A 12,949-nucleotide genomic window follows, 5' to 3' on the forward strand; every position below is an offset into this window, starting at 1 on the left:
ATATATATATATATATATATATACACACACACACATATACATATATGTAAAAACAAATGAACTGCTTGCAACAAATCATGAAAAGAGAAATGCTGCAACTAAAGAAGTACTGTACTGCTTACAGTGCAAATGTTTCTAGTAAGAGCACTTAAGATTGAAGGAAAAGAAAAAGCTCTGCTCTTTCACAGGTAGGTGGCGCTATGGGGCTGCCTCACACACACATACACTCACTCATACACACACGCACACAGGACAGCCACAGTTTGCATGAATGAAGATGATCACGAATAGCACTGATGCATACTCTGGAATTTGAAAAACATTAATTAAGTTGCCATTATGCCGATATGTCTTGGTTTGAAGAACACACATATACACACACACATGCCATCACTATCTCACACACACACACACACACACACACACACAGCTATAACTTCATCATTTGGTAAAAGGTCAACTGTGACAACTAGATGTGACCCAACAGCAATTACTCTCTGCCCTCCTACCCCCCCTGAAAATGTTGCAGGGCGAGAGGAGGGCGGATATTTCGGGAGAGACTCCAGTGTGACAAGTCACCTTTTGGGGATGAGAAATCATTTCTCCTGCTCATATCGACTTTAATGGATGTCTCCATATGTCTTCTCCCCTTCTCTTGTGAGATATCTGGAAGGATGTTTTGTGGGGAAGGCAAGTGAAAGCACATGTGGACCCTGACCAGGTGTGAAGAGCAGAGACCTCAGCCTTCTCCCATCTTTCACTTAGCCATATCCACACCACCCAGACACTACTCTGACAGCTGATCTGGACACTACTGTACCTGTCTCTCCTATTCAGTCTGCAGCAGGTTGCAAAAGAGAGAAATGAAATTTAAAACAGACAGGGCTGACAGGTACCACACAGGCTGATGTGAGGTAATGGTGTCAGTTTTATGGTTATAGAATTAACAGCAGTCCAACAGAAAAATTGGACATTTGCCACATTGATATAATCTTTTCTTTTTACCTTTGGATGTTTTTAAATGGGGCTTTGATAAAAAGATCAATAGTACTTCATCTACATCTCATGAAAGGACACAGTACCTTGGTTTCTCTCTCAAGTGAGCATCCATGTAAAGACAGAAAGAGCCTTTTCCACTTTGAGAAGGAAATAAGGACATCCCTGCTGTCCAGACATTTCCACAAAAAGTGAGTTAAAATCTTGTTTTTTCTCAAAGCAATCTGACTTAAACAATTCCGTGAAGAATGTGTGTTTGGTATGCACATACCGCACGTTCAAACCCGTTTAAAAAGTGAAGGGAAAAATGATCCCATGAACTACTCAGGTGATCTTCCCAAAACATGACACCTGGCTCGACATGGGCGTGGTTGACGTTTACTCTGGGCAAAGACCATACGCCAAAAGCGACACAAGTTATGAAGATATCAATCAAAACAACAGCGAAACACTGAATAAAACTTTCCACAAACACGGTTTTGGATAAGCTGCTTTCTAATTCCATTTGGTGAAGCGCACATTTCACGACGTGCTTTGCTAGCAGAGACAGACAGGAGAGCAGCTAATACCATTAATGAACGGCGGAGAGCTAGTTGGGTAACTAACTTACCTCTGAATAATGTGTTTCTTACGGGGCCACTCGGGCCACGGTTGATGGATGGCCTTACAGAAGCCGGGTCAATTAGCCAGGCTGGATTTCCCTCCATGTCGGCTGCAAACAGCACGGGGAAAGCTCCAACCTCTGTCACGCGGCCTGGCTGTAATTAATCACCGGTGTGGGGCCTTCTCACCTCACACTGCCGCGCGCACAAACAGCCAATACGTACGTTTGGCCCAAATTACATCCCCGTTCGTCTAATCTGGCTAATTGTCAATATTATACCCAGAGGAGGAGAAAGATCGTGATATAAAAACTCTTACCTACCGACAAAAAGACCAGTCCTCCTGCGCAGTTTGCAAAGACAAACCTGATGTTTTGCAAATGTACTAACAAGGCAGACCTAAGAAATAAAATAAAAAGTGAGACAATGAGAGGCAGGTAGGCCTACGCAAAATTAGAACAGTAAACTAAAACAGGAAGTTGGTCACACCAAATTTCACTGGCACAAAAAACTCCATCTTAGAGTATAATGTTTACTAACGCTTTTAATGCACATACAGTAAAACTGCTCTATGTTAGATTATGACCAGAAACCCTGTCCATATAAAGTGCTATTGATCAATGACTGATCTAAATCTACATAAATAAATAAGAACTCATACATTTAACATTATAAAACTTATCAGGTTTGATAAAGTGTTCGATGCAAGATCAGAAACGTGATCTGAGCATCATCGGAGGAACATATAATGACTTTTAAAATGTAATTTTAAATTTAAAAAAAGCTATTACTGTGCAGTTTCTCTCTCTCTCTCTCTCTCTCTCTCTCTTTACACACACACAAAGACACACATACACACACACACTTAACGCCCAGGTACACAAAGCACAGATTGAGAGGCAGGGACAGAGACATCACTCTGTTCACAGAACACACTCCTGTGGTGTGGACAAAAGCAGCAGGCTGACAGATGAGGTTTGTGTCTGGGGGCAGGGGAGCTATGTGTTGCTGCTACTGTGCTCTGCGTGTGTGTTTGTGTTTTGTTGCTTATGCATATGTGCATGCATGCATGTCTGAGTATGTGTGTGCACCTATATGTGACTGTGCATGTGTGTGTGTGTTTACATGTGTGTATATATGTGTGTATGTTGTTGGGGGGGTGGTCTCATGGGGCAGCTCTGTGTCTGTCCCATCTGCCACCCCACTCTACTGACACCCAAGGGAATGGCAGAAGGGGTGGGGGATTCATTTTGGAAAAAGGAATCGGGGTCCAGTGGACTAATGGGCAACAATGCAGGTTTTACTGACCGGCCAAAAGCAAAGGACACTGGCTGGGTGTGTGGAAACCAATCTATTTGACAAAACAGTGGGCCTCCCCTGTCAAGCTCTGCCTCAGTCTGCCTAATAAGGCACACCCCTGAAAATTATGCCTCAAATGAGAAGGGGGTGCACTGTATTTTACACACACACACACACACACACATACACACTCAGACGTTGCATACACCCGGGGCTAATGTCAGCCTAATGCATGTCCATGCTGTGGCCGGAGGGCTAATTGGGTATATAAACACAAACACATCCCTTGAGAGGCAAGAGGGGAAGGGTGTATTTTGTGCTATATGCTCCTCCTATTGTAAGGAAGACAATGCTGTAACTTAAACATGGAGACTCATCAGTACTTTATCTGTACCGATAATGAAAGATGACATGGTTTTTGCTCTCATATGCCCTGCTGCTAGATGCTCTTTTGAAGCTGTGCGTGCAGTGTGATGTGGAACGACTTGGTGGCAGGTGGCATCTCATCCTGTCTTTATCCAAACTGTGATCATGAAGACAGTAAATGGCGCCGCTGCAGCCACTACAGCAACAACAAAACAGTCATGTGGAAGAGGAGCATATGGCTCCTGCACCACTGGGCAGAAGGAGTGCTCAGCAAGATGAATGCTGAGGTGCCGGCAACAAAGCTGACTTTAACTTGTCAAATTAACAGCATATCAAAAGAGAGCGAGAGGGAGAGTGGGAGGGATGAGGAGGAAGAGGCAGCAGCCTGAGCTTTTTTGACAAGTGCTACTTGATGATGACAAAGACGGCACAGAGAGAAGCAGCGACTTGCTGTCGAGGTCAGATCACAGACAGACACTGTCACATGTTTGAAGTCCTGGTGTCTCTAACTGTCACTGAGTAGAGTTACACTGTTTGTCCATACATGTCTCATACAAACACACACACAAATGCATCCACTGGGTGCTACCCTGCCATTGCGTCCACTGCTTTGAGCGCTATGTTAATGAAACAGTTGCTGTTTCCTGGCATAACATTAATTACCCGATCAAAATAGAGTGGGTAATTAACTGCCCTTCTTTACCAGTGCTAATTACATTAGCAGAGAAGGGTCATTTGAGGGGAGCAAAGGAGAGGTGAGAACGAAAGACAGGATGAAGCGGTACCAAACAAAGACTGGAAAACAAGGCAGTGGTGAGGCTCTTGCCTACGTGTGTGTGTGTGTGTGTGTGTGTGTGTGTGTGTGTGTGTGTGTGTTTTAAGAGAGAGAAAGAGACAGAGAGGAGGAGGCCACGTTGGAGGGAGACTCATGTGTTTCTCACTCGGGGCCCCCAGAGGCTTGGTCCTTAGAGAAAAGCAGGCTTATTGGAGAGGAGAGAGATGGGGGGAGGAGGGTGTTGTTGTTTATCTTGACATGCTCTACTCAGTCTTTAACGCTCGCATCACAATTAAGATGCTGTGGCTCATCAGCTATGTATACAAAAAGTGTAGCAAACTGCACGAGCACACAGGTGATGGGCACAGACAAAAATAGATCCAGAAGAACCTTGAAATTTGGAGCCTTATAGGAAAATCTGGATGTCCTGGAAATTAGATAATACAGAGTGTGTGAAAATACTTGTGTCGTAATTCCCTTCTGCACACAGTTAAAAAGAAACCACCAAGACAAGTCAGAATTTAATCCAATGTAAGAACTAAAACAAGTTAAAGCAGCATCAGTGGTTTCTTTTTCTCATTTGTTTTATTTGGAGCACAAAATATAATTACACCTTGAGATATACAAATCACATTTGCACCATTTTTTGTTCCGTTTCAAAGAAAGATGGCTTCAAAAAACATAATATTAAATTGCTAATAATTTTTAAATAAATAAAATTAACCAAACTCTAAACAAAACAAATTTGCAAACGTCACATACTCTTTGTGTTCTTTGTTTTCACGTCCTGAGAATGAAGTTTGTGTTGTGATGACAAAAATCAATGAGTAAGAACAGCATGATATGGGTTAATGAACACCTAATACGCCCCGTTCTTTTCTACTGAGCAGTTGTGCTTTCATTTACTCTACTGCATAGTGACTAGAGACCTGTGCTGGGTTGAGACATTTAAAATGATGCTGTAAAATCTATAAGTTGTAGTCATATACATTTAAATTTGCAATGTGGAATTAAATAATATCAGGGCATCGGTGTGACAAAGCATGCATTATAAGTGAAATTAAAAAGGATAAGGCTAACTAACATTTTTCCTTTACACAAGGACAATAACCCTCTTTAACTGTGGGACTTTGTTATGCAAGAACCTGCAAACAGGGGATGTTTTAGTCCAAATAACTGAGTTCATCTTCTTCACCAAAAAAATCCATTCCCTCTGATTCTGCAAATTCATTGGCAATTGTTGAGATAACTTCATTTCAGTAACAGTTGGAAAAGGACCACTTTATAAAAACACATTTATATTATTCCCTAAACTAACTATAATAAGTTAAATTGCTTGTTCTTAAATAAATCAATATATGAATTCCTTTAGTAATAACCCTTGAGACAAAGAGTTCTCCCTTGTAAAACCGTAGAGATCAGAACAAAAAATAAAGGGTCTATTTTTCTGGAATGTAAATTGTCTTCAAAAAGTCTACTAGAAAAAAACCTCTCGCTAACTCACAGACAGTGTACACACATGCCATTGAAGGTGTCCATACACAGACAAAATAGCACCCTGCTTTTTAGAGCTGCAACATTATTTCAGAGTTGTCCGTCATCCAGCAGCGCTCCCACAACGCGTCCTGTGCCTCTCTGGTGAAGGTTTGGGCGGGTGTTGGAAGAATCGAATACTGCACGTGATAGCAGGCCAGAGGTCAATACAGATGCTTTTGAAGCTTGAGGTGAAAACAGGACCGGTTCTCCTGTTTCCTTTCAAAATGCAGATGCTTCATTACACAAAACAGCGGTAATATGGTCCAGTCTGGTGCTGTTAGCTAAGGAGCTTGGTCTGTCTGTAGCTGAGGGTGGAGTAATCTCCTCTGCCTCTGGAGTAGATGGCTGGTCTTTGGACATTTTTCGTACCCCGTCCCGTTCATCCACATGGATGAAAAAGGGACTAAGAAATGGCGGGAGGGGGTTGGGGGTTGGGGGCTCAGGGAGGAAAGTGATACATGGTCACTAGTGAACAATTTTCCATTCTCCCTGCCCTCTCAGTGCCAAAAGAGGGGCTAAGTGAAGCAGTGGTCTGGGGTAGATTGGGGTGGGTGCTTTGCTACATCGGGGGAACAACCAGGCCCGTCATCGCTGGAGAGAAAAAAATATACAAAATCTATGATTCTAATCAATCAGGTCTTGCATTAATGTACATCCAGCAACTGTTCTCTGTCTTGTTCAGTCATAGCTTTCGAGTGGTTAGTATGAGGGGTTAGACTGCATTCGTAAGTTCAGACAGGGGGGTCAGATAGTGAGTTGGGTGGCTACCTCTGAAGCTGTTCCCCCCTGAGGCAGGGCAGGCAGGGGAGGGAGAGCCCTGGGGCCTGAGGACAGGAGCAAAAGCACTCTTCTGTTTAGCAGCAGACGGGAAGGAGGAGAAAGGCAAGAGAGACGATGAGGAGCTGGAGCTTCCTGGTATAGTGGGGCTGGAGGGCATTACTGCGGAACAGAGAGCAACAGTCAGTCTCAAGTCTGATCAGCAGTGCGGGGTAAATTAACAAACACATTTAGAGACAATTAGAGAGCACATGAGGTCTTACTATAGGGTGAGCCTGTGGGGGAGGCACTGCTGAAACCAGGAGAACCAGGAACTCCTAGGCTGGTCATGGGAACTGTCCCATAGCCTCCGGTCATCCCGCCGCCGCCGTAGCTCGACTGCTGAGGAGTGGAGGCTGATGGGTAACCCCTAGGTGACAAACTGCTGGAGTTTCGAATGTAACCTGGATGGAAAATGTTGAGTCAGATCTGAGCTTCATTTGTGGAAAAAAAAAAAAACAGAAGCAGGGAATATAGTTTGGCTCTTTCTGCTCACCTTGGCTGCTCTGTCCTGGCTCCCCGATGCTAACGCCTAACTGAGAGGGGTAGGAGCCCAGACCCATGACACTGCCGTGGGCTGGTGAGCTTGGCAGCGCCTGCAGCTGACTGTGAGGACGGGGAACACTGTAAAGTGCCTCGGCGATGTCAGCTGCACGTTTCAGCAGCATGTCCTGCAGGAGATCAAATGCAACTGTCAAAATTGGTTCAATGAGAGATGATGCAGTTTGGTTAGGTGGCTCTGCTGACGGTTGTCCAACTGCTGCTTGCATTCAAGTGTTTGTTATAAACGCACATATCTGAGCACAGGGAGTCAGCTGCCAAACAGTCACTTGGCTGCCACAAACTACTAGTGCGCTACAATGTTTGCATACTGTTTATCTTATGGGCTTTTTTTTTTTTTTTTGACAGCATACAGCTGAGCCACTGCAAAGCTTTTCAAAACAATCCCTGCTCAGAACTGTATTATCATTTATAGGAATTTAACAAATAAATAAAGCCGTCTAAATATTAATTCTGGTGGATTACCGGGGTCACAGAGGTTTCAAATCTCTGTAATTTAATTTTTTTTCATACAGTACTGGATTGACTGGAAAGCTATTGATTGAACAGTTAATGGGCTAAAACAAAATCAGTGATGTAGTCTGTTAAATATCTGCCTGTTCTCTGAATATGTCATGTGTCTTTACCTGATTACTATGTGGATTTCCATACAGGGCCTCCACAAGATCTGCAGCTCTTTTCAGGAGGATCTCCTACAAGGAACAGAATTTATTACATTAATATCTTAATAAGAGTAGTGTGCAAAGTTCCTTGACAAGTAGTAATGAGCATGGCAAGATCTTTTATTTAAGAGTCTCTCACCTTAGCTAGTTTCTCTGGATCACCAGGATGTCGAGGGATGACCTTCTGAAGACGCTGGAAGCCATAGTCTATAGTTGGTTCATTTAGAGCTAGGAAACATAAAGTACACCAAACCTCAGTCACACTTCATCAAAACCTAAAATTTAAAATTCCTCAGACTGTGGATAAAATGGGCAAAAAGAGCACAACGCGTTGTCTTAATACCTGTGTAGATGAAGCGTCCAGGAGCTCCCTTGCAGAACTGTTTAGATTTATAAGACAATGTGACCTCCACAACCCCGGGGATGTGTCGAGGAGGCGTCTGGACACGGATAGCGTGTGGTGTGATCAGCTGAAGATACAGCACAGAAATTGTGTCACAAAACAGCAACAAATGATTCCTTCCCATGCCTTGTAAATATTTAGGCTAACACAATACTGTGGAAAGATTCATTTATGTAGACTCCCCATAAATCATCTAAATAATGAGACAGGCCATATGCTATATATATCATTTCAAACTGTGCTTTAGACTGTATCATTAGTGAGATGTTTTGAAGACAATTCCTACCTCACTCCACACCAGCATGCTGCCAAACACCACCTGCAGCCCGTCAAAGAAGTTCTCCCCGATGACGATGACCATGGCCCCGCCGGTGGTCCAGCCCTCACTGGGACTGATGGCTTTGATACACGGGGTAGCTGGATAGGAGAGCAAAGCAAGATTTACTGTGAGGGTTTCAAAACGGGACACAAGAATTGGAGAAAATAGAGGATGATAGCATGTGTTTGTAATGGGTGTCTCAGGAAGAATGTGTTGATGGTGCTCTTTAGTTTAGGCTTTAGTCTTAAGTTCTGATGTTTAAAGCAAAACAAAAAAAAGTTTAGGTTAAAAAGCTTGCATTATTTCATTTCTACTTTAACTCATTTTTATTCATGGGGTGGCGTTTATCCATGGATAACGCCACAAATTGCAACACGATGAACAGGGAGTTAGAAAAGATCCATATCAAATGTCAAGAAGTCACAGAATCTGAAAGCAAGGCAGTCATCTATAACAGTGAAAAAAAGCTATGCAAAAATACAGGCTACAAAGACACAGGCAAGGTGCTGAAATAAGTGTAAAATGATTTAAATCTAACTTGAGTAAAAAATGTTGTAGTATTATTTACATAATGTACTTAAAGTATCACAAGAAGAACTAACAAGAGAAAAATGGCCCCAGGGTTATTCTATATATCATAGTATTGGATTATTATTTTTGTTATGTTGTAGCTAACCAATATGGAGTAATTGTGAACAACTTCGTATACCCCTGGGTAATTAATTCTATAACAGTCCATCATATGTTTTGTATGTTGAATATTAACAAGAAAGTACAATGTAAACTACAGGTATCTCTGAATTGTACTTAAGTACACTACTTGAGTAAATGTTTGGAGATACATATGACTAGTTGACCTACAGCTGGTTAAATTATGTTTTAAATTGATTTAAGATCAGATACTATGTTTATTTTATATATTTAATTAATGCATCAATTAGCTCAGTTAATGACCTCAGTAGCATCACTGGTAATGTTTGATATATCATGGTGATTATAAATGGACATTAAGCAACCTGCTATTGGATTTCTATGGATGACTCTGTACAATGTTTCTGAACGTGAATGATGAAGCAGACACGTAGTGAAATAAAAAAGATAAATGGGGTGTGACATTGTAGCGTTGCACTGTCAGTGTTTTACCATATTCCATAGTATTCTCAGCAGACTCGCCTGGCTCCAGTCTGCGGGCTCTCCGGCCGTGTTTTGAGTTGTTGTGAACGAACATGTTGTCAGACACTGCTAGGACATGGCCGTCTACACACACAGTGCTGGACAGGACCACCTGATAGAGAGGACGAGAGCCAAGAGGAAGATGCATGAGTGTAGATGCACGACTTGGACAGCACGCTGCGAGTCACAGTCTCCGGTTACCGCAGCAAAATCCCTGAGCAACAATTTGTTTCGGCATACAGGTGATAGTAATATTTCTCAATATGTAATGTGACATCTCTGGGATCTCCATAATATGTCTGCATTCTGGCGATGACACTGCTCATACACCCCTCCACTCCTCCATCAGGTCTCCATATGGCCTCTCCGCCGCCTCTTGCCTAACTTTTTGATTCATACAGCATGCAGCAGGCTCATCGTTGTCTCCTCCTGATCCTTCAATGACACCAAACATATGGACGAAATCTCCCATTTTAGCCGGCCGTTAAAGCAGTGGATGATATATAGTGGTCCTAATTTGATTTTCTGGCCACAGCATGTGTGTGTCCTTTCCCACATCTGCCTTGCATGGCTGACACACATATAATTAATGAGAGGATACTTGTAGGTTTTTCTCTTTGGATATTTATGAGTGTCGATGTGATACTATTTCTGAAAATGATAATGAGTTTGAGTGTGTGTTTACGAACATGTTTTTGAGAGTTAGAGGGAATGGGTCAGTGAGAAAAAGTTAATTAAATAGTAAACCATAAATATTTTATGCATCTTCAGAAAATCAGACAGCGAAGATAAAATCTTGCACTCCCTTCGAAATAAAACACCTGGCAGTAATTTTGCAGGTGAAGGAACATGAGAAAGAAAAGGAGAAAAAGCATATGTGCTATAGGTGGTGGAAAGGAAGGGGAACTTAAAGGAAAATAACTGTAAATTATCGATCAAGCAGCAGGCTCCAGTCCAGCTCTGATCACCTTTTAACCCAGAGATGAGAGTCCTGTGTGCTCATAACTTCTCAGCATGCGTCCCATAGCAGGAGTTAAAGCAAACATGGCTGAAGACCGGGGGAGCTCGAAGAGGAGGAAAGGACGGAGGGTTTGCTGGGAGAAGGAGAATGCCAGACAGGGGCCGCTGGTGCTGAAAGACGGCAGAGGAAGTGAGGCGGGAGTGTCCCTCGTGACCACTTCCTGGGTCACGGAGCATGACCTCCTCCATCTGGAGCCAATCACTCAATTTTTGACAACTTCCTGAAACACCTCAACCTATTTCCTGCACCCCAGCACCCCAATGACCAAGTCTCCCACATATCTAACTTCTTTCGTTTGTCTTTCCATCTCTCTGACTTATTGATTTTTAACTTTCACTTCTAACTCCCCCCACTATGTCTTCGGTTGGAAAAACTTTTCCAGAGCTTCACTATATGAGAACATAAACTCGACTTAGAACAGACTGGACAAGAAATTAATTATTCAATCGTTCTGTAAGGATGGAGGGGCACCCACCTTCCCTCTTTCCGTACACACACAAGCATACACATACATTTTTTTTTTTTTTTTCATACCTGAAATCTCCTCATATCCCTTGGGTTTCCTGCTGTCTTCAGACAATTCTGGTTACATTTCAGGAAAAACTTCAAGAAAAACCTGCAAAGGTAAATAAGAGGACACGTGTTTGTACATCAGCAACTAAGAAATCACATGAAAGAACCATGTATATGATTATTTGGAACCCTGCAACACACTCGCAGTCAAAGGAGACAGTCATTATTTTTTAGAGACAAGCATGGCGCGTGCACATGAGTGTGTGTGTGTGTGTTTGTGCATATCTATATGATTACAGCTCTGACATCAATCCCAGTTGTTTAGCTTAGTATTAAAGTCAATGTTATTACACTTTAAATCAAGTGATGAGAATCTGAAGCACAGTCCAGTGAAAAGCACTGCTGTGTTTCAAAGTAAACTGGAGACAGTGATGTATGCCAGGGGACTCAGGGGACCATGGTATCCCGCAATGCTGTGTTTGAACCCCCACATGGGAATGGAGAGGGAAACGAAGTAGAGACAACTACAGAGAAAGTGAAATGAGGAGGTGGAAAGAGGAAGGTAGTGATAGAGGCACAGGATTTGGTATGGACATGAATTGTGTTTTCAAGTATATGTGTCTCATTACGTATGTGAGCTTACTTTTGAGTGTGATAGAGTGTGGAGACAGAGAGGGAGTGAGGGGTGCTGATAGCCCCTGCTACACCAAAAGAAACCTGAGAGAAGGTGGAATAAATAGGAGCGAGGGAGACTATGGAGAGAGACTCCAAATCCCAGGTGTACACAGTTCGGCAACACAGCCCGCTGCCATGGCAACGAAGCTCTGCCGCAATCCCAAAGTCCCCATGCTGAGAGGCAAAGACAGCGAAGGGAAAGAGAAGGCAACAACAAGAAACACATTCCAACACTGAAATACAGCGAGGAGGGAGGAGAGAGACTTGGCAAGGTGAGATGCAGGAAAGTATATCAAGAGTGCAGGTGCAGACGAGGGTGAGAAGAACCACACAAATCTCATGTAGAGGAGAATTTAGACAGACGATATATGTTAAAGCAAAAGAAAAGAAAAATGAGCTTGGAAATGATGCAGGGTTGAGATATAATTATGGCAACTGTCAAATATATAGCCCTGAAACCAGATGTCCACTGCACTTCACAGTGAACACAGTTCTGTCTTGCCTATGAAAAACACATCCATTAATGTTCCAATTAAACAAACAACAACAGTGCAGAAGAAAAATGCTGCAGAGGGAGGCCGCGGTTTTGGGCTACATGGGTAGCTCCAATCCCACCCACACTGTGCTCTCTGCAAATATAAGTCATCCTAATGGAGAGCGGTTGTTTGGAGAGGAACTTCATATTGGCCCCACAGCCCTGAACCCTCCCATCGAATACTAATCTCTCCCTCATTCTGTCAGCTTTTATTCACTATTCTTCCATCACTCGCTCCAGCTTCCTCCCTTGCGAACAGGACCTGGCTTGCAACTAGCTCTCAGTTCCAACAGTGTGTCCAATATTTCTTGATTTGAGCTATTTCATCGGAGGACAATCAATATTGTTGTTGGCAGAGGGTGATTATAATTTATCAGTGAGAGCTCGGACCTCCAACCTCAAAGCTGCACTAAACTTCAGATCGGGGTGGAAACATGTAAAAGGACACATCTGCGCCTCTCCCACTTCCTCCTTCCATTTCTTTCCTCATCGATGTCTGACTCTGTCAGCCTTCCTTACATCTGCCTGCTGGACACCATGACGGAAGCTTCACTGGATTTAAACACTATATATTTGCTGCAAGGCACGAGGAAAGTAATACTGTTAGTTTCTTGAGAGACCACAATCAAAAGTGTTCTATTTCATTTTACTGCCTCCTTTGAGGGTCATACAATATTTGCATTATATCCTGGGCAAT

General features: G+C 42.9%; 1 protein-coding gene across 4 annotated transcripts in view; it reads right to left on the reverse strand.

Moving 5' to 3' along the window:
• Positions 1–4,610: 4,610 nt before the first annotated feature.
• The window catches only part of ebf2 (EBF transcription factor 2), a 30,279-nt gene continuing 21,940 nt past the window's right edge, over positions 4,611–12,949 (reverse strand). For 2 of the 4 annotated variants that reach the window (XM_056375410.1, XM_056375409.1), the window contains exons 7-16: positions 11,064–11,145; positions 9,479–9,620; positions 8,303–8,433; positions 7,957–8,083; positions 7,753–7,841; positions 7,578–7,643; positions 6,887–7,061; positions 6,615–6,794; positions 6,343–6,513; positions 4,611–6,165 (exon numbers count right to left, since the gene is read on the reverse strand). In XM_056375410.1, coding sequence (XP_056231385.1) covers positions 6,134–6,165; positions 6,343–6,513; positions 6,615–6,794; positions 6,887–7,061; positions 7,578–7,643; positions 7,753–7,841; positions 7,957–8,083; positions 8,303–8,433; positions 9,479–9,620; positions 11,064–11,145 — 1,195 coding nt within the window. In that variant the 3' untranslated portion in view covers positions 4,611–6,133. Of the gene's footprint in view, positions 6,514–6,614; positions 6,795–6,886; positions 7,062–7,577; positions 7,644–7,752; positions 7,842–7,956; positions 8,084–8,302; positions 8,434–9,478; positions 9,621–11,063; positions 11,146–12,949 lie in introns of all 4 variants that reach the window. The other 2 variants (XM_056375408.1, XM_056375407.1) reach the window with 1 other exon arrangement.

This window comes from Seriola aureovittata, chromosome 5 (genome assembly GCF_021018895.1).
Source record: "Seriola aureovittata isolate HTS-2021-v1 ecotype China chromosome 5, ASM2101889v1, whole genome shotgun sequence".
In the NCBI taxonomy this organism is placed as follows: domain Eukaryota; kingdom Metazoa; phylum Chordata; class Actinopteri; order Carangiformes; family Carangidae; genus Seriola; species Seriola aureovittata.